At 64.2% G+C, this 23,988-nt stretch overlaps 2 protein-coding genes across 9 annotated transcripts in view; one reads left to right on the top strand and one right to left on the bottom strand.

Annotated features, from left to right (window-relative positions):
* Positions 1-815: 815 nt before the first annotated feature.
* Positions 816-10,317, top strand: NACAD (NAC alpha domain containing). Its single transcript, XM_060108248.1, has 8 exons — positions 816-997; positions 3,108-8,717; positions 8,864-8,976; positions 9,059-9,133; positions 9,524-9,670; positions 9,755-9,901; positions 10,010-10,132; positions 10,222-10,317. The coding sequence occupies exons 1-8, from the start codon at positions 931-933 to the stop codon at positions 10,234-10,236; spliced, it is 6,297 nt and encodes a 2,098-aa protein (XP_059964231.1). The 5' UTR covers positions 816-930; the 3' UTR covers positions 10,237-10,317.
* Positions 10,318-11,873: 1,556 nt separating this feature from the next.
* The window catches only part of CCM2 (CCM2 scaffold protein), a 55,455-nt gene continuing 43,340 nt past the window's right edge, over positions 11,874-23,988 (bottom strand). For 7 of the 8 annotated variants that reach the window (XM_060107527.1, XM_060107529.1, XM_060107522.1 and 4 more), the window contains 9 exons: positions 22,929-23,012; positions 22,348-22,416; positions 21,954-22,137; positions 18,413-18,549; positions 17,375-17,510; positions 14,672-14,729; positions 14,186-14,324; positions 13,348-13,486; positions 11,874-12,391 (listed from right to left, as the gene is read on the bottom strand). In XM_060107527.1, the coding sequence (XP_059963510.1) occupies positions 12,111-12,391; positions 13,348-13,486; positions 14,186-14,324; positions 14,672-14,729; positions 17,375-17,510; positions 18,413-18,549; positions 21,954-22,137; positions 22,348-22,416; positions 22,929-23,012 (1,227 nt within the window). In that variant the 3' untranslated portion in view covers positions 11,874-12,110. The remainder of the gene's footprint in view (positions 12,392-13,347; positions 13,487-14,185; positions 14,325-14,671; positions 14,730-17,374; positions 17,511-18,412; positions 18,550-21,953; positions 22,138-22,347; positions 22,417-22,928; positions 23,013-23,988) is intronic. The other variant, XM_060107521.1, reaches the window with a different exon arrangement.

The following is a 23,988-nucleotide window of genomic DNA, read 5'->3' as shown; positions in this document are numbered from 1 at the left end:
GCCTGCCCCCGCCCCCGTCTATCTCTGGGGTGGTGACAATCTTCATCTGTCTCCCGGAGCCTGGCACAGGGCGGGTGCTCGGCGAATCTGAGTGCGGGTGGGCCTGCGTGGAAGCAAGGGCGCATCTCCGGAAAGCTCGGGGAGGGTTTGCGTCCTCGGGGGTGTGGCAGGGGCAGTTGCTGAGAATGGAGGAAGGCGTGTTTCTCCATCTTCCTTCCATTGCCCGAGAGCTGAAGGGTGGGACAGCGGGGAGCCCCGGGGACCAGTCAGCCCGGAGCTCCGCTGGGGCTACCTTCCCTGCTGCGCTCCCGCCAGCCGGCTCTGGTTGCCATGGAGCCGGGAGGCGGTTGCCACGGAGACCGACGTGCGAGGACCAGCCAATCAGTGAGAAGCTGCGGCGCCAGCTCTCCTCTTGGATGGAGGCGTCGGGTTAGGCTGGGGACCCCTGCCCGGGTAGCTGGGGGCCGGGAGTTCGATTAGGGGTACTACGCCGCCGCCTCCCCCAAAGCGCTCCGCCCACCAGAACCTCCAACACCGCCCCCGGCCCCGCACCCCGAATTCTGGCGACCCTCTGACTCTTCCCGACCCGGCTAAGGGCTGACGCCTCCGACTGGCCCTGAACCCCTCTCCCGTTAGTGGGGGCGGAGGGGTGATGCTGCGGGAAAGGCGGGGCCGCGGACCGCGGGTGGAGAGTGCAGCCGGGGTGGGGCATGGGGAGGGAAGGAGGCTGTCCCACCCCCTCCGCTCCCGGCGCACCGCAGTGCCTGGCGCGCCCGCGCACGCTCACTCGGAGCGCTGGGCGGGCGGGGCGGCGCTGACGTCATCCACTGACCCTCTTCACCCCCCGGCCGAGGGGCGGTGGCCGCGCAGGCTCCGCGGGACGGACTCACGGACAGACAGGGGACGGAGGGACGGGCGTACGGCCAGGCCATGCCGGGGGAAGCTGCCCGCTCCGAGCTGCTGCTGCCGGAGGCGGGCGGAACAGGGCCCCGCACAGGTGAGGCCGCGGGGCTCTCCCGCCTGCGTGTGTCTCCACCAACCCCTCCCGTCGTCCCCGTCCCCTCTCCACCCCTCTCTCTCCGTCCCCGTCCCCGAACCATCTCCGTCCCCGTTTCCTCTCCGCTCCCCGCCCTCCCTCCGTCCCTCTCCCTTCTCCATCCCCGCTCCATCCCCTTCCTTGGTCTCCTGACCCTCCGGGCACCGGAATCCTAGCCCAGCCCTGGCCCCCACTCAGGACTGCAGGGAAGGGCGGGGTGGAGCTGGGATGTCCTCCAGCAGCCAGAAGCGACTTGAAGGCCTTCGAGCGTCCAGGGCTCCGTGCGCTCCCCGCCAGGGTCCCCTGCCGCGCCCCATTGTCTGAGGGGAGCAAGGAGCCTCGCGGCCGCGAGTTGTCAACTGCACCCTGGCCACTGGGGATGCGCGGGGCACCCGCCCCTCCAGATGCTTGAGAGCCGCCTCAGGGCTGGCAACTGGTCCTGGCTCAGGAGGGAGGAACAGGGCTGGAGCTGGAGCCTGGGGAAGCCGGAGGTGCCGGCTGAGGTCTGGAATGTGGGAGGCCCTGGGGGAGCATGGCCTGGGGAGCAGTAGCCCTGGAGTGCAGGCCCGAATCCTTGGACAGACTCAGTCAGCAAGTGTGGGAGGGAATCTGCCTGGGCCTGGGAGAACCAGCCAGCGATGGCCACCGGCCAGGAGGTCAGCCATGTGAGCCTCCGGGAGGGCCAAGGGCACCCGACTGTGGGTGAGAAGTCCCCTGGGGCTGAAACCAGGGCTGTGTCCAGGGGCCTGGCCTCCCTCTGAGTCCGGTGAAGTGCGGTAGGGCTGGCTGTGCTTGGACTGTTTGGCGACCTTGAATGAGGCACAAAAGCCTTTGACCTTTGGCTTCCCTTCCTCTGCTCCCTTGGCCCAGCTCCACCCTCTGGCTGTCTTGGGGCCCTGGAGTCCAGTGCGGTGCACAGGGGTACCACACCAGGCTCAGTGCCAAGAGCCTGGTCTCCAGCACCCAGCCCTGCCTGCCACACCCACCTCTAGGAGTTAGGTATTCATCGCACTCCAGTGGCCCCAAAGGACCCCCTTCTCTGGACCCCCTGGCCACGCCAGCACCCCAGCAGTGTGGCCCAAGGGTCCGGGTTCTGCCACTGCCGGCGGGCAGCCTGGGGAGGGGGCTGCCCCTGCGTAAGCTCCCCTCTAATCCTGGCAGACACTCCCCTTTGCAGACTGAAAGCTGAGGCATAGGAGATGTACTTGTGGGAGGTCTTGGGTGAGCATGGTAGAACAGGAACCCTCCAGAGAATGTGGCCGGGGCCTGGGCAGCCCCTGTCCACTGCCGTGAGATGCCCCACAGATGTCCCTGGCAGAGGGAGCCAGGCCTGCCAGCCCTGCGGGGTGGCTGCCACCGTGGAGACTCAGCTGGACGCTCTCTCAGGCCCCCACAGCTGCACACAGGGCAGGGCAGGGCCGCCTCTGCTTCCCCGGAGGGCCAGCACCACTGCCAGCACGGCCTCTGGCTGAGCTGGGACGTCCTGCCTGAGGACCACACGCCATGGCCCCTGCTTCCCCTCGTGCACGTGCCAGCTCTGGGAACAGGGGTGGGGTGGAGCCCAGGGAGACCCCGACAGCTTGGCCTCAGGTGCAGGCAGCGAGGAAAGGGGAGAGATGAGGCAGAGAAGCAAGAGCCCCACTTCACAGCAGGCGTGAGATCTGGAATGTTCCAGAGCTGAGTGGAGTGCAGGCCTCCTACTCCCTGGGGGCCCACTGACCTGGGGGGTCATGAGCAAGCCTCTCCTGGCAAGCCCGGCCGAGGCAGCGCAGATTACGGGCAAGGAGTCAGCAGGCTAGTGTCCGAGGCGACGGGAGCTGGTCTCATCTTTACTGAGCATCTCGGAGAAGAGCCAGACCTCAAGCTGCTCACTGTGGTCAGAACTCTTGGAAATCCTCCCCCAGGCACAGCAATCGCCTTTCCCTCTCGTGACCTCTCTTTTCAGCGGACACCCACCCCCGCGGGCCCCCAGCCCTGTGCTCAACTCCCGTCTGAGGGGGGGACGGCTGCAGCCTGGGAGCTGCTTCTCAGGGAAGATGCCTGCCCTTCTCACGCCCTTCTCTCTCCACAGATCTGTCCTGCGATGCGGCTGCGCCTACCACCCCGAGGGGGGACCAGCTGGAGCACTGTGTCCTGACGCCTGAGCCCAGTGCCCTGGCTCTCACGTTCCTGCCCAGCAAGCCGGGTGCCCGGCCCCCGCCTGACGGAGCCAGCTGGGATGCAGGGCCGGGACGCGCCCCCTCGGCCTGGGCAGTCCAGGCAGAGGGCGGCCCCAGCCCAGGGTCCCCCGAGGTTCGGCCTGCTGAAGGTCCTCTCCCAGCCTCCCTGGAGCCCCGGATTGTGATGGGCGAGGAGACGTGCCGGGCATCCCCACTGCCCAGGGCAACCCTGCCAGAGCTCAGGGACTGGGAGGGTGGGCACGCCAGCCTGAACCCACCCCCCGAGTTGTGTTCTCAGGGTGACCCTCCTGTGCCTTTCCCTGCCCCCGACTCTGATTCCTACTTCACCCCTCCCTCCACCCCGACCGAGACAGCCTCCACCCTGCTCCCTGGCCCCGGGCCCCACAGGGATGCCCAGGATGCCCAGGCTGAGCTGGGGAACTCGCCGCCAGCCTCGCCCTCAGGCTCCTACATCACGGCAGACGGGGACAGCTGGGCCTCGTCCCCATCCTGCTCCGTGAGCCTGCAGGCCCCGGCTGATGGGCTGGATGTGCCCTCAGGCTGGGGCTTCTCCCCACCTGGGTCTGTGGCTGATGAGAGGGAGCTGCCCCTTGCCGGGACCCCAGACACCTCGTCCCCAGAGTCCAGCCTCTCAGCAGACAGCAGCTCTTCCTGGGGCCAGGAGGGCCATTTCTTCGAGCTGGACTTCCTGGCCAACGACCCGATGATCCCTGCTTCCCTCCTGCCCTTCCAGGGCAGCCTCATCTTCCAGGTGGAGGCTGTCGAGGTGACGCCGCTGCCCGCCGAGGAAGAGGAGGAGGAACAGGCGGAGGAGGGCGAGCAGGAGGCCCCCAGCCCCAGAGAGGACCTGGCCGGGCAGGGCGAGGACGACAGCACGTTCGCCTCCTCGCTGCAGTCGCTGTCCGACCTGTCCATCGCTGAGGGCATGGACGAGGCCTTCGCCTTCCGAGATGACACCTCGGCCGCCTCCTCTGACCCCGACTCCGCCTCCTACGCGGGGGGTGATGATGAGAGACTGTACAGCGGGGAGCCCCACGCACAGCCCACCACCCTGCTCCAGGACAGCCCTGGTGAGGCCGCCTCCTGGGGCCCTGAGCCCACTCTTGGGGTGTCCGAGGGAGAGGTTGGCCGGGCTGCCAAGAGCCAGGAACCCATCTCCGATATAACCGGGGTGGGCCCCGCTCCAGGCCAGGTGTCCGCTGCTGCTATGGCCCCTCACGTCCCACAGAAAGCCCCAGGCCTCACTGGGGTGACCCCTCAGGCCTGGGCAGCAGAGGCAGGCTCCACCATGGGACCAGCACCTGTTGCCACAATCACACCTCAGTCCCTGCAGGAGGGAGACGGCGCTGCCTTAGGCTTAGAGCCCCAGACTTCGAAGGAAGAGGCGGGCCTCGACTCTCTGCAGAACCTGAAGGAAGAAATAGGCCAGGAGTTTGCCGCTGCAGGCAGCCCTGAGCCCCAGGCAGGAGAAGTGGAACCGGCAGCATCCCCGCCCCTGCAGGATGCAGGCTTCCCCACTGGCCAGGGATTTGAGCACCAGGCCAGCCCTGAGCCCCAGCCAGAAGAAGTGGACCTGACGGCATCCTTGCCCCTGCAGGATGCAGGCCTCCCCTATGGCCAGGGATCTGAGCCCCAGGCCAGCCCTGAGCCCGAGCCAGAAGAAGTGGACCTGACCGCATCTTTGCCCCTGCAGGATGCAGGCCTCCCCTGTGGCCAGGGATCTGCCCCCGAGGACAGCCCTGAGCCCCAGCCAGAAGAAGTGGACCTGATGGCATCCCTGCCCCTGCAGGATGCAGGCCTTCCGTCTGGCCAGGGATCTGTCCCCCAGGACAGCCCTGAGCCCCAGCCGGAAGAAGTGGACCTGACAGCATCCCTGCCCCTGCAGGATGCAGGCCTTCCCTCTGACCAGGGATCTGCCCCCGAGGCCAGCCCTGAGCCCCAGCCGGAAGAAGTGGACCTGACGGCATCCCTGCCCCTGCAGGATGCAGGCCTCCTCTCTGGCCAAGGATCTGCCTCTGAGACCAGCCCTGAGCCCCAGCCGGAAGTGGACCTGACGGCATCCTTGCCCCTACAGCATACAGGCCTTCCCTCTGACCAGGGATCTGCCCCCAAGGCCAGCCATGAGCCCCAGCCAGAAGAAGTGGACCTGACCGCATCTTTGCCCCTGCAGGATGCAGGCCTCCCCTGTGGCCAGGGATCTGCCCCCGAGGACAGCCCTGAGCCCCAGCCGGAAGAAGTGGACCTGATGGCATCCCTGCCCCTGCAGGATGCAGGCCTTCCCTCTGACCAGGGACCTGTCCCCCAGGACAGCCCTGAGCCCCAGCCGGAAGAAGTGGACCTGACAGCATCCCTGCCCCTGCAGGATGCAGGCCTTCCCTCTGACCAGGGATCTGCCCCCGAGGCCAGCCCTGAGCCCCAGCCGGAAGAAGTGGACCTGACGGCATCCCTGCCCCTGCGGGATGCAGACCTCCCCTCTGACCAGGGATCTGCCCCCGAGGCCAGCCCTGAGCCCCAGCCGGAAGAAGTGGACCTGACGGCATCCCGGCCCCTGCAGGATGCAGGCCTTCCCTCTGACCAGGCATCTGCCCCCAAGGCCAGCCCTGAGCCCCAGCTGGAGGAAGTGGACCTGACGGCATCCCTGCCCCTGCAGGATGCAGGCCTCCTCTCTGGCCAAGGATCTGCCTCTGAGACCAGCCCTGAGCCCCAGCCGGAAGTGGACCTGACGGCATCCTTGCCCCTGCAGGATGCAGGCCTCCCCTCTGGCCAAGGATCTGCCCCCGAGGCCAGCCCTGAGCCCCAGCCGGAAGAAGTGGACCTGACGGCATCTTTGCCCCTGCAGGATGCAGGCCTCCCCTCTGGCCAAGGATCTGCCCCCGAGGCCAGCCCTGAGCCCCAGCCAGAAGAAGTGGACCTGACGGCATCCTTGCCCCTACAGCATACAGGCCTTCCCTCTGACCAGGGATCTGCCCCCAAGGCCAGCCCTGAGCCGCAGCTGGAAGAAGTGGACCTGATGGCATCCCTGCCCCTGCAGGATGCAGGCCTCCCCTCTGGCCAAGGATCTGCCTCTGAGACCAGCCCTGAGCCCCAGCCGGAAGTGGACCTGACTGCATCTTTGCCCCTGCAGGATGCAGGCCTCCCCTCTGGCCAAGGATCTGCCCCCGAGGCTAGCCCTGAGCCCCAGCCAGAAGAAGTGGACCTGACGGCATCCTTGCCCCTACAGCATACAGGCCTTCCCTCTGACCGGGGATCTGCCCCCGAGGCCAGCCCTGAGCCCCAGCCGGAAGAAGTGGACCTGACGGCATCCTTGCCCCTACAGCAGACAGGCCTTCCCTCTGACCGGGGATCTGCCCCCGAGGCCAGCCCTGAGCCCCAGCCGGAAGAAGTAGACCTGACGGCATCCTTGCCCCTGCAGGATGCAGGTCTTCTCTCTGACCAGGGACCTGCCCCCGAGGCCAGCCCTGAGCCCCAGCAGGAAGAAGTAGACCTGACGGCATCCTTGCCCCTGCAGGATGCAGGTCTTCCCTCTGACCAGGGATCTGCCCCCGAGGCCAGCCCTGAGCCCCAGCCCGAAGAAGTGGACCTGACAGCATCCCTGCCCCTGCAGGATGCTGGCCTCCTCTCGGTCCAGGGATCTGCCTTTGAGGCCAGCCCTGAGCGCCAGCCGGAAGAAGTGGACCTGACAGCATCCCTGCCCCTGCAGGATGCTGGCCTCCTCTCGGTCCAGGGATCTGCCTCCGAGGCCAGCCCTGAGCCCCAGCCAGAAGAAGTGGAACCAGCAGCATCCTTGCCCCTGCAGGATGCAGGCTTCCCCTTGGTCCAGGGATCTGCCTTTGAGGCCAGCCCTGAGCCCCAGCCAGAAGAAGTGGACCTGATCGCATCCCAGCCCCTGCAGGATGAAGGCCTACCCTCTGGCCAAGGATCTGCCTCTGAAGCCAGCCCTGAGCCCCAGTTGGAAGAAGTGGACCTGACAGCATCCCTGCCCCTGCAGGATGCTGGCCTCCTCTCGGTCCAGGGATCTGCCTCCGAGGCCAGCCCTGAGCCCCAGCCAGAAGAAGTGGACCTGACAGCATCCCTGCCCCTGCAGGATGCAGACCTCCCTTTGGTCCAGAGATCTTCCTCCAAGGCCAGCCCTGAGCCCCAGTCGGATGAAGTGGACCTGACCGCATCCCCGCCCCTGCAGGATGCAGGCCTCCCCTCTAGCCAAGGATCTGCCACCAAGGCCAGCCCTCAGGCCTTGCAGGCTGACAAAGGCTACACCCTAGGGACAGAGCCCATGACCACCACAGCCCAACAGAAAGGAGGCAAGACTTTGGAACTGAGGCCAGCGCCTGAGAAAAGGGACCCAGACCACACTGGAGGCTCAGACTCTCTGGCCTTGGATCAGATCCATCTGGGTGGCCTGGAACCAGCTGCAGATGCTCGGATACCCTTGGACGGAGATGCAGGCCCTTCTAAATCTGCCACAGAGACCCCAGACACACCTGAGCCTGCCACGGAGGCCCCAGGCACACCTGAGCCTGCCACGGAGGCCCCAGGCACACCTGAGCCTGCCACGGAGGCCCCAAGTCCCCCAGAGCCTGACTCCAGTGGGGAGGAAGTAGCCAAGGACCTTTTGGCACCTGAGCGGGGAGCCTGTCCTGATGCCCGTGTGCATGGGGGTGATGGAGCTGAGCCCAGCTCACCCCTAAAGGAGGCCCCAGGGGCTGAGAACCAGGGGCGTGGAGTTCTAAAGGCAGTCGTCTGCAGCCCAGGGGCATGTCCTGCTGCCAGCCCGGAGGCTGGCCAGGTGGGGCCCCCAAGCCCAGTGGAGGAGGGAAGGGCCGCCCTGGGGCCCGGGCTTCCCGTGGCTGTGGCCTCAGAGGCTGGGCTGGGCTCCTGCCCAGAGTCTCTATCAAGGGCTGTACCCAGGCTGGGAGGGAGCTGTCCCAAAGATCCTGCCCTGGCATTTCCACTGCCCTCAAGGCAGCCAGAGCCTGTGCGGGGCCTGCACAGCGGAGAGCAGGCCCGGGCAGCCCTGGGAGTCCTCGGCTCCTCCCCGCCGCAGCCTCCACGAAGCCCCCCAGGGGGCCTGCCCGGTGCACCCCAAGACAGCATCCAGGGCGCCGAGTCCTCCGCTCCTGGTGTCCTCGTGCAGACAGTCCCCCACCGCGCGGCACCCCCTGGCCCCTGCCCTTGCCAGGTCCCCGGGGAAGACTTGGGGGAGGGCGCGGAGCCCCTGGGCTCTCTGGGGCTCCCACCACCGAGGGCAAGAGGCCAGCGGGCGGTGGCTGCCTTCTCAGGGACCAAGAATCCCCCCGGGGCCGGGCAGGTCAGCCTCCCGCCCCACTCCCCCCTCCTCAGCCCCAAGGCGGCCCCCAAGGGGGCTACCCATGCCAAAGACCTGGCCTCGAGGATCTCGCCCCCCTGCCAAGTGCCTCCTGGCTCTGGGCTCCGGAGCCCAGCCGGACCTCGAGGGCTCCCAGCCGCCGAGCAGCAGGATGACCAGGACAGTTTGGAAGAAGGTGAGGGGCATCCAGGCTGGAGCAGTGTCCTGAGCCGGGGGCTGCAAGGGGCAGGGACGCCACCCCCCGGCGCAGAGCCAGTGCTGCTCGCCCCCAGGCCCCCGTCCGGAAGGCGGAGGCCACCCTCACACCTGCCCTGTCCTCAGACTCACCGCAGGCTCCGGGCTCCGGCCAGCACTCAGACAGCCACGGGGAGTCGTCGGCGGAGCTGGAGGAGCAGGACCTCTCGGGACCGCGGACCGCGCAGTGCCCAGCCCAGGTGCCCTACCGCGGGGGGGACATGCAGCCCTGGGAGGGCTCCACGCCCCACCCTCGGGTGCTCAGACCCCTCTGTTGCTCAGGCCCCGGCAGGCGGCGGGAGCGAGGAGACCGTCACCAAAGTCAAGCAGAGCCGCAGTGAGAAGAAGGCCCGAAAGGTGGGCTGGGGCCCTGCTGGGACCCTGCACCCCCGGGAGGGACCAGGCTGGCCTGCAACCCAAGCACTCAGGACTGGAGCTGGCTGCATAAGGGGACCCCTTCCCACCCCATGGCCGATGAAGTCCATTGGCAGGGGCCGTTGGGTAAAGGCAGTAACGGGACACCTCGTGCAAGTAACTGGGCCTGGGCTGTCAGCTGATGTGGCCTCTCAGCCCGGGTCTGACACCCTCTTGTACACACTGGGGGCCAGCTGGGAGGGTCCACAGAGGGTCCCCGGGAGTCGGTGGCAGAGCCCTTGTGACCCTGGCAGCGTGCCACCTTCCCCTCCCCCAGCCCCCACCGGGGACCTCTGGGGCTGCTGCCCGGGCCTGAGACCGCTGTGCCCCCAGGCGATGTCCAAGCTGGGCTTACGACAGATCCAGGGGGTCACCAGGATCACCATCCAGAAGTCCAAGAACATCCTCTTTGTCATCGCCAAGCCTGACGTCTTTAAGAGCCCGGCCTCGGACACCTACGTGGTCTTCGGCGAGGCCAAGGTCCAACTGGCCGGCCGTGGGCGCGGGGCGGGGGCCGGGGGCTGGGGGCGTGGGCTCGGCTGACAGCTGTGCTCTGTGCTGCAGATCGAGGACCTGTCCCAGCAGGTGCACAGAGCTGCGGCTGAGAAGTTCAAGGTACCCTCAGAGCCCTCCGCCCTGGTCCCCGAGTCAGCGCCAGGGCCGAGGGTGAGGCCAGAGTGCAAGGAGGAGGAAGAGGACGACGACGAGGAGGTGAGGCCCAGGGGCACAGGCCCAGCCCCACGAGGGGGGCAGCTTTGCTGGGGGCCTCTTCCCAGGGGAGGGGACCGCTACAACACCTCCCTGCTTGCCTCGTTCCAGGTGGACGAGACGGGGCTGGAGCTTCGGGATATTGAGCTGGTGATGGCGCAGGCCAACGTGTCAAGGGCCAAGGCCGTGCGGGCCCTGAGGGACAACCAGAGCGATATCGTCAACGCCATCATGGTGAGTGGCCGGCCCCTTCGCAGGCGCCTTGCTGCCATCTCCGCTGTGGCCTCACATAACGTGACCCTCTCTTTGTGCGCTTCCTGCAGGAGCTGACAATGTAGCTGCTGACCAGAGACCTGGCTCCACCCCTGCCCCCCAGCTCTGCTGCTCAATAAACCAGTGTCCCCTCATCGCCTCTCTGCTCCTCCAAAGGCTCCCCCAGCGCAGGCTCTGGCTAAACGGGTCGGAGGAAGCGTGAAGAGGCTTCCTGAAGCCACGCAGGCCCCAAGGAGGGTGGCGGTCCTTCCCCCAAGTCCCAGAGGGTGGTGGTCCCTCCCCCGTGTCCCAGGGCGCCCAACTTGCCCAGAGATTGCGGGCAGTCCAGTCACCTGGCTGCGGCCCCAGGTATGGGCCTGGGGACTGCAGTTTCCGGAAGGAACTCCCCAGACACAGGGGCTCAGAATTTTCTGCAGGGCCCCTGAGCCGCAGCAGCTGCAGGAAGGCAGCGTTTGCTCAGGGACTCAGCAGTTCATGCCCCGAAGTTCCTGGCCCCTCACCACGGCCCAGCTCTAGGAGTCACTGTCCTCCCCGTGTCCTCTCCTCTCTCCTACAAAGGCCAGGGATCTGCAGGGTGGGAGCCATGCCCCAGGACAGAAGAGGGAGACCACGAAGTGGGAGGCCACGTGTGCGTGGAGCCCCCGGAGAGGAGGAGCAGTTCCTGACTGGCCACAGAACACTCCTGGGACACCAGGTCCCCTCTGTGCTCAAGCCCAGGGTGGGCTGTGGAGGCGCTGGCCCCTGGACTAGATGGCTGTCTTTAGCTGTTCCAGATGCTTCCAGGGCAGTTCGATTTGCACACATGCCTAGAGACAACACCTACCAACGGTCTCCCTTAGCTTTGCCCAATCCAGGCCCACAACCAGCTCCAGGAGAGCCGGGGCCAGAGCCAAGTGTGAGACCCCTCCTCCCATCCTGCCCCGCCCCTCAGCAGGGGGGGAGCCCAGAGGGCTGCAGACCCCCGTCTGGTTCCCACACGGCCTCACCGCGAGCCCACGGCCCTGCCCTCCCTCCTGGGGGCTCAAGTACCCACCCTGCTGAGCCTGGTGCTTCCCCCACACGCGGTCAGGGGCCTCGCAGCAAAGCGCAGGTGTCTTGCGGGCGAGGAAGCAGTCCTGGAGCAGGGCCCTCCCGCGCCCACACAGCAGTGCCCAGGCCCCAGCCTGCAACCCGACGGCCCTGCCCTGGGGTCACCACCACTGCCTCCCCATGTCCTAAGGGCACAGGAGGGGCTGAGCCCAGGGGGGAACGAGGCAAAGGGCCTTGAAGAGGTGGGCACAGTGCCCCCACTGGCCTTCCTGACGACCGGGGACCCTGGGCTGCAAGACGACGCACTCTCAGGGTGGGGACTGCACTTCCGGTGAAGCGGTGGTGTGCAGGTCTGCTGTGGAGACCACCATGACAGTGGATGAGAGCCGGGGACTGGGGCTTGGGTGAGGGGGGAGGACAGCCAGTGCCCCTCAGGCAGCCCAGTGCCCAGGTCCCCCCAGCGGGGGCCTGATGTTCACATCCACGTGTGCTTAGGACACCTGCTCTCTGCCCTGTGTCCACAACCCCAAATCAGGCCCTCCCCTTAGGCAGCGGGCATGAGCGCCCAGCCCACTGTGCCCAGCCTGGGCATGCGGGTCTGAGACAGAGGCCAGAGCGCACATCCCGGCTCCTACCCCACTGGAGCAGGAACACGCTAGCAAGCAGAGATAAATTATTCACATTGCAGTAAACTTCTTTTTAAGGTCTCTGAGAGTTTCAATAGAAACGTCATGTGCAAAATGACAGCTGTCCGGGGTCTGGCTGACAAGACCCCCTCCCGAGGCAGGGTGGCATGCAGGGGGGCGCAGCGCGGCCTTCCGCCCCAGCACCAGGGTGCCTCCTTCACAGTAGAGCCACCTGCGCCCGGGGCCCCGCGCGGGGAGGGCGGCGGGCAGGGGTTCCGGCGCCATCAGGCCGAGTCCTGGTCCATGCTGCAGCCCAGCGCCTCGATGTCGTTGCTGATGTCCGAGATCATGCGGTCCCACTCGTCCCCCTCCGAGGGCGCGGACTGGTCATCAGAGCTGCCCGCGGCCCTGTTCCCATTGGAGGTGGAGGTGGAGGTGGAGCTCATGGCCCGTCGGTACCTGCCGAAGCTGTCGGTGATGATCCCGCGGCCGTCCTTCACCCCGATGGTCTCCAGGAAGTTCTCGAAGTGCTGGCTGTCCTTCTCGGGGATGAAGGGCCGCAGACCTGCACAGACATAGCACACCTGACCCTGAGGCTCCCGCACAAAGCCCACGGCCCGGGGTGGGGGGGGCCACCCCACCACCCGCCCGCATCTGGCCCCGCCCTGCCTCTGCAGCGGGGCAGGCGTGGGCCTGGAGCCACACCCTCGCGTCACTCCCCTCAGTCCTCACAGAAGCCCCACTGCGCAGGTTTCCAGATGGAGGAGAGGAGAGGAGAGGGCGGAGGGGAGGCTGATGCTGGGCTCCGAGCACTGGACCCCGCCGCCCAGCTGTGCTCCTGGCGCCCGGCTGACCACCCATTTCCTGGACAGAGACCCCCTCCTATGTGAGGACAATACGAACAGGGGCCATGGACCCCAGCGTCGGGTGGCGACTGACTCCAGGGGGCAGTGGGGTCAGCAAGAGCTCGGACTGGACGCAGCAGGTCCGCTTCCAGCCCTTCACCCCCATGAGCGGTGCGCCCCCACTGGACCGTTGGGGGCAGAGCCCAGGACCCAGGAGCCTCCACCAGCCACCCTCAACTAGCCGTGTTCTCCGGGGTCAGCGTGGGGAAAGCAGAGGCGCTACCAGCCTCGCACGCCTGGGCAGCCGTCCAGGGCCCTGTCCATGGCAGGCTCTAGGCACCCCCGCCCGCTGCGCTGACTCCTCGTGCTAAGCTCTCGGGGCCTCGGCTAAGGCCGCCCTTCACCGGGAGTGGCGTCTTCACCCCCACCCCGCCCAGCAAGCTCCTGTCCCGCCTCCCAAACCTGCCCAAGCGCCACCTCCTTGCAGAGCCTCCCCCGGCCCTCTCTCCAGGCAGCACGGCGCCCACCTCACCCTCAGTCTGGCTCCCGTGGGGCCCCTCCCGCTTCCCCGGGAGCAGGTCCCCACCCGTCACTGGGACGGCCCCTCTCAGCCGCATCACTCAGGCCTGCTGTCTGGCCCCATTCCTAACGGCGCCCCCGGCTGCCGAGCGCTCACCGAGCAGCAGGAACTTGCGGCTGTCCCCGTAGAGCTGCCGCAGGTTGATGCAGAATTCGTGCACTGAGGCTCCATCACGGTACTCGTGCAGCAGTGCCGCGAACTGCTGGATCTCCTGCGACGACAGCTTGGTGCGCAGCTGCCGAGAGAGCCGGGCCCGGGGCGGGGTGGTGACCGGCGCTGCCGCCCCCCTGCCCACACCCCACGCGACCCCAGAGGACCTGCAGCTCCACAGCTCCGGCCGGCAGGAGAGAGAGGAGCCCGTACCATCCGCCCTAACCTGCAGCCGCAGCTGACCAGGCTGACCGCAAGTGGGCGGAGAGCGTGTCTGCACACCACTGCCAGGGGGCAGCGACCAGCGCCCTGGAGCCCACAGTGATGCTCAGCCAGTTGACCGAGTTTCTAATGAGAACATCACGTGAAGTCGGGGGGTGGGGGGAAAAGAATCTGCTGAGTGATGACAAGGCCCATCTGGCCCTTCCAGGGAGTGACCCGGTCCTCCGCTACCGTCCACCACCAGAGACCCAGGGACAGGCCTGTGGTCCAACCCTGGAGGCCAGAGCAGCCCCCATGCTCAGGCCTTGGCCAACTCACGCCCTCCCCAAAGACTGACCTGGTGGGAAAGGCAGCGAGGCCCAGTTGCAAGCAAGGCGCCCACGCTCACCCCCAGCCCCACAGAGAAGCACGCCTTCATCCTCCCCCCAACCCTGCCCCACCCCCGCAAGGAGATTCTAACCCCAAGGCGCCGCCGGCCCCAGCACAGGCCTGCTAGAGCACGTGGGCTCTCTGGGGCCGGGGCCTCCTGACGGCGGCGGGCGGCGGGCGGCGGGCAGCGTACCGTGAGCATGTAGTCCTGCAGCAGCTCGGCGGCCGTGGCGCTCAGCTCGCTCTCACTGACCGTCTTGGCGTGGGGCGCTGTCTGCATGCAGAAGGACAAGGGCGACACGCCGCCTGCATGCGCACACTCGGGGAAGGAGCTGCAAGGACGCGAGCCGAGCCGTGGGTGGGCGGCCCCCCAGCCCTGCCCCATGCCTGCACCCTCGACCCCCCACGGGGGCCCAGTTAGGGCCAGGGTCTGAGAGGAGGAGGGGGCCCGTCACGGAGGGAGGGGCTCGGGCCGGACAGAGAAAGACACGTGCAGGGAAGGACCCAGAAGGGGCCCTCAGCCTAGCAGGGTCTCAGTGGAGCGATGATGTCACTGGTGTGACCCTGGGGAGCCCACTCACTGGAAGGCTCCTGGAGGGGGCGGGGTCAGGGGGAGGGATACGGATGAGGAGGGTGGAGCCAGGCAGCCATACTGGCACCACCAGGGTGGGGTACTCACAAAGTGCTGGCTTCCGTCTCATAGGACTCCTTCATGTCCACCTTTGTGGAAGAGTCGTCTGTGCAGAAAGTGCAGAACACAGAAGCTTCGGGTTACGTGAGGGAGGGGGCACTGAGTGCAGTGTCCAAGCTCTAAGCAGGAGACGCAGAGCCCTGGCGGTGGGGAGCCTGCAGGCCTTCATGGGCAGAGCCGGCCAGGCCCCTGGGGTGCACCTCTTGGGCTGCACCCGTGCCTGCTCCTCCTGGGAGTCTTGTGAGATGCACCATCTGCTGCAGGGCTGGGCAGGAGGCAGGACAATGCTCTGGCTCTCGGAGGATGTGCCAGGTGGCAGGGCTGGAGAGGGCTTCCCAATGGCCAGGACAAGAGAAGCACCAGACGTGGGCACCACGCCCGGCAGCGTCCTAGGGGCTGTGCTACTTTGTCTTCTCTGATTCCAGCAGGTATCACCACTGCTCCAACTTTTAGACGAGGAACTGAATCAGAGAGGTTATGCAACTTGCCCCATGCCACACAGCTGGTGAGGGCAGAAGCCACGATCAGAGCCGGCAGGTCTGAGCCCCAGCCTGGACCCAGCCAGGCTCCATAGGTGGATGGCTGCTCCCCAAGGACAGACACGGGGCCTCAGGGTGCCTGAGCCCCTCAGACCAGCAAAGGGCCTGGTACACAGCAGCTACTCGGGCAACACCAAAGAGATGACCTAAGGTCCGTGTGACACAGACGAGGAGGGACGCCGAGGCACCATCACACGCAGCAAGCGAAGCTTTAAGAGAAAAGGGATCCGAAAACGTGGGAAGGGGGAGGGGACAGGGAGAGAAAAGGGACACTGCTGGCAGTGGGAGGGGAGTGTGACGTGAGCACAATAATGGCCCCAAGATGCCCCCATCCAAACCCCAGGTGCACGTGCCAGATGACGTGGCGACGGGGCTGGAAGTTGCTGGGCAGCTGACCCTGAGACAGGAAGACGCCCTGGGCTATCTGAGGGGGCTCGACGTGTGCCCCGGGCCCTTCGGTGTGGAGGGGGAGGGGCTGGACGGAGCTGCAACAACAGGAGGTCAGAGATGCCACCATGGCTGTGACCGTGGAGGGAGGAAGGCCACAGGAAGCTGGAAAAGGCAGGAAACAGCTTCTCCCCAGAGTCTCAGGAGGAAGGCCGCTGGCCCGCACCCTGACTGGAGCCAGTGAGACCCCTGGTGGACTCGAACCTACAGAACCATGAGACTAAGTCTGTGTGGCTCAAGCTGCTCGGTCGTGGTGACCTGTCACAGCAGCAGGAGAGAACTGACCCGGCAAGGAAGGCCCTGAGGCAGAAACCAGCAGAGGATGCGTGTCTGAGAGTGTGCGCGCATGGGGAGTGTGTATGCTGCGAGCGTCTGGTGTGCACGCTCGTGTACGTGAAGTGTCTGTGAGGACGTGAGCGTGTGTGCTGTGCGGAGTGTGTGCACGCGTGTGATGATGTACGTACGTGTGCCGTGTGTGTGATGTATGTGATGGGTGCATGTGCACACGTGGTGTGAGTGCACGTGTGCCTGGACCCCAGAGGGAGACCTGAGGGCTGGGGGACAAAGGGCACCCACGCAGAGAGGAGGCCGGCAGGAAGGAAGCCCACGTGGGCAGGCTGAACATCCTGTGTTTACTTCGTGAAAACTCATTTAACGGTATAATTACGATCTGTGTACTTTTTAGTAAAAAAGCTTATTCAAAAAAAACCACTACTGGAAATTTCAATGCTGAACGTTTAAATATAGCTCAATAAGCCACCTGCTACCCACTGCGGAAGCCGCGGGCCTCTGGGCCTCAACCTCCCCACCTGCCTGTGAGGACAGGCTGCCGGCCTCGCCGGGCTATCTCTGCAGTGCTGTGGCGGCTCCAGCGTGAACAGCGAGACGAGGAGGAGGTGAGAGAGCCAGCCCTTCCTCAGAAAGCCCCCTCAGCTTCGTCAGCGCGCAAAGGGCTCTGCGCTGCTCGTGGAGACACGTGAGCCGCCGGGGGCGCGTGCAGGGCTGGACTCTCCACAGAGAGACCAGAGGCTGCCTGCCACGGAGGCTACCGCTGCGCTGTCTCCAATACCTTTCCTTCTGTTCACCTGACTGACAGAAGCCACAGGTCCTCAGTATACTAAGCATTTGAAAAGTGGATGCTCTTAGTGTTTAGAAGGTTGAGCTCAAGTGGGCTACCACACAACTGAAGCATCTTGTGCATGCTCACAGATTCCGGAAAACGCTCCCCAGATGCCCACACGGGGGAAGTGGCTCTGAGCGCTGGTCCGGCTACACCACCTTCGGGCCCCTTGCTCTTCCTGCCATTGCCCCCCACCCCGCCCCGGGCAGGCCTCGTCTTCGAAGGGGCCCCATACCCACTCTCAGCCCCAGCGCTGGGAGCCCCGCCCGGCCCTGGGTTCTAAGTTTGGTAAAGTGACTTTGGCCAGGCGTGGTTCCAGAAAAAGTGTTCCCGGCCCCCAAAGTTACTCAGGAAGCCACCAGGTGGCCTAAAGCAGGGAGTGGGGGGAACACGTGTGCCTTGACTACACTTGCAGATTAACGCCAACAGTGAAGTCTGGGAACAAAGGGCATCGGCTCACGTCCCCCCGGGACAGTGGCCACAGGGTCACCGCTCAGCAAGGGTGCCCCGGCGCTGTCCTGGGACGAGCTCGCGGCACAGTGAGCCCTGGCGGGAAGGGGTGGCGGGGCCCTCTTGCTCACGTACCACTGTGAAGGGACAGGTGGTGGGTGGGCGTCGAGGCCCCGTCAAATATGGCTCTGTCCAGGAAGTCGATGGTGGACTCCGTGTACACGATCTGGAAGACCTGGCCGAGCAGGGAGCACAGCTCTTCTGCGGCGACCTGCCAACGGAGGACAATGAGGAGGCTTCCTGGGCCGCTTCCGGGCGTTCGACACCTCAGATGCAGTACGGACGCCTGCACCGAGGGCCTGACGCCTCCCACTGCCCAACGGGGCCGCAAGGACACCAGCCCACACCCAGGAAGCTGGCTGGACCTGCAAGAGGGTCAGCTGCCGGCCCTCCTCCTCCACTGCCCTTCCAGCCAGCACCGTCTCCCCACTCCTGTCCCAGCCACGGGAAAGGGGCAGGGAGGGAACAGCCCCCGGGCCAGGTCACACGGACGGCATTCCTGACACCGCACAAGTGTTTCACATGTGTGCCGTTAACGCAGGGTCCCATCTGGGGCGGCTCTGCCCCTGGGACACGGGGCAGTGTCTGCAGGAGCTTCTAGCGGGGACAGGCCAGTGAGGCGACCCCGTGAGGAACAACTCCCCAGCTGGAAGGTGGGCGGGGCTGGGGAGGAGGGATGCTGATCAGAGGCTACCTAAGGTGGGGCGGCCCTGCTTTGATCTCACAAATGTGAAAGCTTAACAGAAGGGTATCAAGGGGCTCCCCGAGGCTGGTGGCTCTTGGGTGGCCGAGGTGGGGCCCCAAGCCCCAACTCCCCACTCCCAAGCATCTTCCCCAAGGGCACAGCTTGGGGTACAGACCACAGCCCCCGTCCGCGTGGGGGAAGGAGGGGTGAGGCCCACCAAGAGAAGAACAACCCAGCAGACTGGGAGCCAGTGGGACCTGGGGTGGGACCTGGGTCAGGTGGTATACGGGGCTGGATCAGGATATAGGCGGGGCTGGCTCTGGTGTGGGTGGAGCCTGGGCAAGCTGTAGGTGGGGCTGGGTCAGGATATGGGGGGGGATGGGCAGGCCGTGGGCAGGGCCTGGGTACCAGCTGCCAACCCTGTTCACCTTGCTCTCCACGGCCAGGATCACCAGGCAGCATGCCTCCACAGGCCCCACTCCGCTCTCCGACAGGGAACCTGCGGTGAGGCCTCTGGAACTTTCTGCACACAAACTCTGGCTGGGGGAGATGCCGGGGTCCTGGGCTGGGAAGTCAACACCGTGGCAGGTTAGGGCAGGTGTGGGAGCTCAACAGCAGGCTCTGGGCGGCCCCTACCTGACTCAGGTGGGAACAAGCCGAGCCAGGCACACCCCCACCGTCCCCTTCCCTTCACGAGAGCACCCTCCCATCCTCGCTCCCCTGCCACTGCCCACTCAAAGCCATCACCTTACATGACCTTCTAGCATCTTTGCCAAAGACAGTGCGAATATCTTAGGCTGAGATATGAAACTGCTAATGTTCAGCTGCTTTTGATCTACACAAAAGAAAGCATCCACAGGGTTCTAGTGACAAGGTTAATACACAATCCTGACAAGAGATGGGGAAACGAGGCACAGGGGGCAGAGCGCCAGGCCGAGGGTGCGTGAGGGCCAGAAGCCAGGTAGGGGTCTGGTGGTGAGAGCCCCCGCAGTGGGCCTGACACTGCACACCGCCCCCTCACACACAAGGTCTTGTGGGACGCGAGGGGGAATTCCTGAAGTGGGAAGGGGGGCCTGGGGCCCAGGGAAGCTTCTACAGGAACAGGGCTCCAGGCCTGTCTGAGCGGATGCTCAGACACACCTGGGAGCAGGAAGTGGATGGAGGTGAAGGCTTGAGCTCCCCTGATGCGGGGGTAGCTCAGCACAAGCCCACCCGGAAGGGAGACCACCCGAAGCTCAGACACGGCTGAGAGACGGGAACCCAAACGGGAACAGCCATGCTTGGGGTGGATGGGCCTGCAAAGACCAGGGCTCTGAAGGGCAGGGCTGGCCGCACCCTGTGTGGAGGCTGAGCCCCATGAATCCCACGGTTAGACCCCGGACTGCACCGTCCCACAGACCCATGGGCCACAGGTGCTGAGCGGTACCTGAAGTGGAAACTACCCACAAGGTCTCAGTTAGGACAAAGAAGACTGCGTGAGCACTCACTAGCAACTGTTACCCTGACCTTGCTGACGTGATGTCTGGACATAAAGAGCTAAATGAAATACACTAGTAACGTTGATTTCACTTGTTCCGTTTTACTTTTTTAGAACATTTTTAGTAGCTTTGTGGCTCGCACCCGTGGCTGCTCTCAAGGAAGCAGACATGTGGCTCCAAAGCCACGCAAAGCAAGCCCCCTTCCAGTCCCCCAGCTACATCCAGCCACAGGCCTACAGGCTGTCCCCACAGGTGCCAGTTCAGATCCACTGTCCACTCTCCTACATCCATAGAAACATCCTTTAACGAGATGTCTGCATGCTCTCCGAGCTCTGCCTGCCACACGGAACCTCCTGCAGCCAGACCTGACCCCTACCCCTGACCCCGTGTTGTCCCAAATGCCAGCAGAGCCCGGGCTGAAGGAGGCACACAGCCTGTGGGTAGTAGGCACTTAGTAAGTGTTAGCTACCACTGCCGGCACCTGTGCTGAGGACGGCCACGTGCCTCATTTCACACACAGCGCGCGTGATGGGCACAGGAGCCTCTGAGAGACCAGGAGGCCCCCGGTCTGGAGGCTTCCCTTCTGGGCCATCTGCTAGAATGAGGAGGCCGCTCCAGGACACGGAATTCATTCTCTTCCTTTAACTTGAAAGCTCTCAAAGCCCTGGGCCCTGGTTTTCATCTTTGGGGAAGTTTCTCCTATGGAGCCCATCCCCCCTCTCTTAGAAATAACTGGGTTACCTGTCTTCCTAGTACTCTGCTCTGTGCTTAACGCTGAGAAATGTCCTGGACACAAGAAACCCAGGGGCCAGCTCGCCTCCTACCGGCCCAAACGCCGGGAGGCCCGCAGCCAGAGCGCTCTCCTCATTGCTCGGTCCCTAGGGAGGCCCCAGACCTCGGGCCTCCTGCGGGGACAGTCCCCTGGCAGGGCACGGCAGCTACCACGGCGCTGGGCAGCACAGGTGGAAGCAGCTACACAGCCAGTTCCTCAAGCAGCCGCCACCACCCACCCACCAGGCGGCCATCTGCTCCCCGTTAGTCCAGGAGCAGCAGCGGAAGCAAACAGAATCCTCCTGACAGGTTTACTGTGGGGATTAAACGAGATCATGCACGTCACACGCTTGCTACTATTAAGCCACCTTCAATTGTCATTTTTGTAGCTTGAAATGCAGCTTCATGTGGTTCAACCTAAAATAATGCCTGTCGTTAAACGGTAGCTGCTCACTGAACACAACACGGGGAAGTGAGGAACGAGCAGAGCACAGAGGGGCCCTCGCTCCAAAGTGCAGCACGACAGAGCGGGGTGCGTGTGAGTGTGCGTGTGAACTAGCGAGTGTGAGTGTGTGGGGCCCGTGTGAGTGCATGCGAGTGAGTGCGGGGATGTACATGGGTGTTACACGCATGTGTGGGGAGTGTGTGTGCGTGCTGCATGTGACGCTGCAGAGGGGACGCTAAGCCACAGCCACACGGAGGAGAGGGGCTGTAGGAATCCCGGCAGCCACCTGCGCAAACCGCTCCAGTTACCTGTGCACACGGGCCCGCAGCATCCCCAGCAGATTCACGGGCCCTTGCACGGGAACCTCCTTGAAGCTCGAGGAGTCAGTAATGAGAAAGCTCACCAGGGCCCTGGCTCTTAAGAAGCCCTCGGATCCCCATGAACTAACGACCTCAAGCAGAAATACAACTCTGCACTGCCGGAAGCACAGCGTGCGACCCAGGCCGGTCCAGCGGGCCACCCTCACGCCCCGCCACCGGCCCTTTGGAAATGAGCAGCTCCGGGGCTCAACCCAGCCGCCGCCAGTGCCTAAAGGAGCCCAGGACGGCGTCCATGCTGCAGCGATAACCTGAGAACTGCCCGCCGGGAAGGGCACGGCATGTGTGAAACTGTGATTTCTCTCCTCATTTCTCGGGGACTTAGGCCAGGGCTCTGGACCTGCGAGGCAGCCAGTCCGGCAGTGCCAAGTAAGGCGGCGCTGCACCCTCATCGCCAGGTGAGAGGAGTGGGCTGGGTGAGGGGAGCTGACAGCTGGTTTAAGGTTCTCTCTGATTCTCCTACACGGACACACTCAGAACGTCTCGCAGACACTGCTGGTCTGGTCTCATCTTTGCTTCGTCCGCTTTGGGAAGACTGCCTGGCCAAAGGCAGGGGCTGAATGTTGGCTGGGCTGAGCTGAGGCCCACCCTCAGCCTGTGGAGCCACCTGCGCCCGGGGCTCTACCAGGCCTGGGTGCCAGCGGCCACGTCAGCATCCTGGACGGGGGCCGTGCTGAGCGACAGTGGCTGAGCTCAGCACCTGTTCCCCACAGCCCCCTGGGTCACTGCCCTTCTCCGGACAGAGGGCTTCTCTCAGGCACAGTGGGCAGCAGTGGCTGACCCACCGCTGTAGAAACTGCCTCCAGAGCTCCATGAAATCCACGGACTCACTCCTCAGGACAGAGGCGTGGTCGGCATCTGCCAAGGACCCTCCTGACCCCGCTCCCCAGGTCCATACCTGTCTTTAGGACCACCAGGTGTGAGGCGTCATCCCGCACGTAGGACACGGCGGCGATGTCATGGATGGGGACCCTGAGGATGGTGTCCTCCCCGTCCCTCCAGGCCAGCTTGACGTTGTAGGCAGACAGGCTGATCACAGCGTCATGCTCCTGGGTCAGGTGTCCGGGGAGCTGGTGGGCTCTCTGGAAGGAACCACACGGCATCAGAAACACAGGGCCCGGCCGCGGGCTCCCCGGGATCCCGCGCCGTGTGTGGCACATGCAGCCCACCCAGCCAGTGCTGACTCATGAGCAGAGCGCTGCTCCCCTGAGAGCAGCCATGCTCGCCCCCAGGGCACTGCTGTGTTCAAACCACGTTGGGGGGTCCTTCTGGAACCGCCTTTAGACTCAGACCTGTGGCGTGTGGTTTGGATATCTCGAAAACGTGAATTGTGAAACAGCCCAGAACCACCAGGAGCGAGTCTGGAGAATAAAGCTCATGTTCAGACTGAGGAACAGTCTTGATAGCCAAGGGCCAAGTGCACCCTTAACATGATGGGACTCGGTCATCCCTCACAGCCATGAAGGCCCAAGGTCAGAGGGCCAAGAGCTGGTGTCAGAGAACAAGGGTCAGAGGTTGGGGTTAGGAGGTGGAGTAAACTGAGGGTCACAGGTCAGGGCTGGGAGGTGGAGCAAACTGAGGGTCAGAGGTCAGGGTTGGAAGGTAGTGCAGGCTGAGGCTCAGAAGTCAGGGTTAGGAGGTGGAGCAAACTGAGGGTCAGAGGTCAGCGTTAGGAGGTAGAACAGGCTGAGGGCCAGAAGTCAGGGTTAGGAGGTGAAGCAGGCTGAGGGTTAGAGGTCAGGGTTGGGAGGTGGAGCAGGCTGAGCGTCAGAGGTCAGGGTTGGGAGGTGGAGCAGGCTGAGGGTCAGAGGTCAGGGTTAGGAGGTGGAGCAGGCTGAGGGTTAGGAGGACAGAGTCGGGCAGATGGGGTTACCTTTGCATTGTCTATGTAATGCAGGATTTCAGTCCTACTGGAGGGATTCAGGTATCCTGGGATGGATGTTAACTGACCTAAGTACTAAAAGAAAGTGGAGAGAGAAAGTGCCATGAGAAAGGGAAGATGAACCAACACCACCACGGGCCAGCAGAGCACCGCGAGAGCCTCGCGCATCCCCACCACCAGGCCCCTTGGCCACAGTCCCAGCTCGCAGTGGGGGACTCCCCAAGGTGGCGTGCTCCAAATTTTTAGCAAAATCTCTACCGGCCGAGGAGAACACTCCCACACTTCCCACCAGACTGCATCAATGTTGTCGTCAAAGTCCTGTCTTAAGGACACCTCAAAATGAGTTTGGTGGAATCTGGATTCTAAAAGGACAGACAAGGGACTTCCCTGGCGGGCCAGTGGTTAAGACTCCAGGCTTCCACTGCAGGGGGCCCTGGTTCAATCTCTGATAGGGGAACTAAGATCCCACAAGGTGCATGGTGTGACCAAAAGATAAAAAGAAAAATAAATAAAAGGACAGACAAGGATGGCTTGTGTGTCCGGGTCATGGTTGGAAACTGAAAACAATGGTTCTGCACAACCTGCTAAAAGTAAACGTGTTAACTCACGAAGGGCCAGGCAGCAGAGTAGTGAGCACAGAGAAATGAAGTGACACGAGGCCATGAAGCACCTGCCTAACAAACCTCAACGAGAAGGGCCCCGAGTGCGGTACAGACACAGTGCTGCTTCAGCTGTGTTCATGTCACATCTCCACCAATTAACACAGTCTTTAAGTGTGATTTAATGGGTTACTGATTTCTCTTACAGCCAACATTTCTCATCCTCTCACTAACTCGAATGTTTAAGGTCGCTGTTAACAGGGTGACAACAGACTTCCTGTCTCCAGTCCGTCATCACTCCTGTCCTCACAAGAAAAGAGATGAACAAACTGAAAAATCAACATGTCTTCTCAGATCCATCAGAGAACAAGGTCACAGGGCAAACTGCTGCCCCCAAAACTGGAGAGAGCAACGGGGGACAGAGAATCACAGCCCCCGGGGAGAAGCCACAG

Source organism: Mesoplodon densirostris, chromosome 9 (genome assembly GCF_025265405.1).
Source record: "Mesoplodon densirostris isolate mMesDen1 chromosome 9, mMesDen1 primary haplotype, whole genome shotgun sequence".
Taxonomy (NCBI): Eukaryota; Metazoa; Chordata; class Mammalia; order Artiodactyla; family Ziphiidae; genus Mesoplodon; species Mesoplodon densirostris.
Note: the sequence above shows the minus strand (reverse complement) of the source record. Positions and strands in the feature narration are given on the sequence as shown.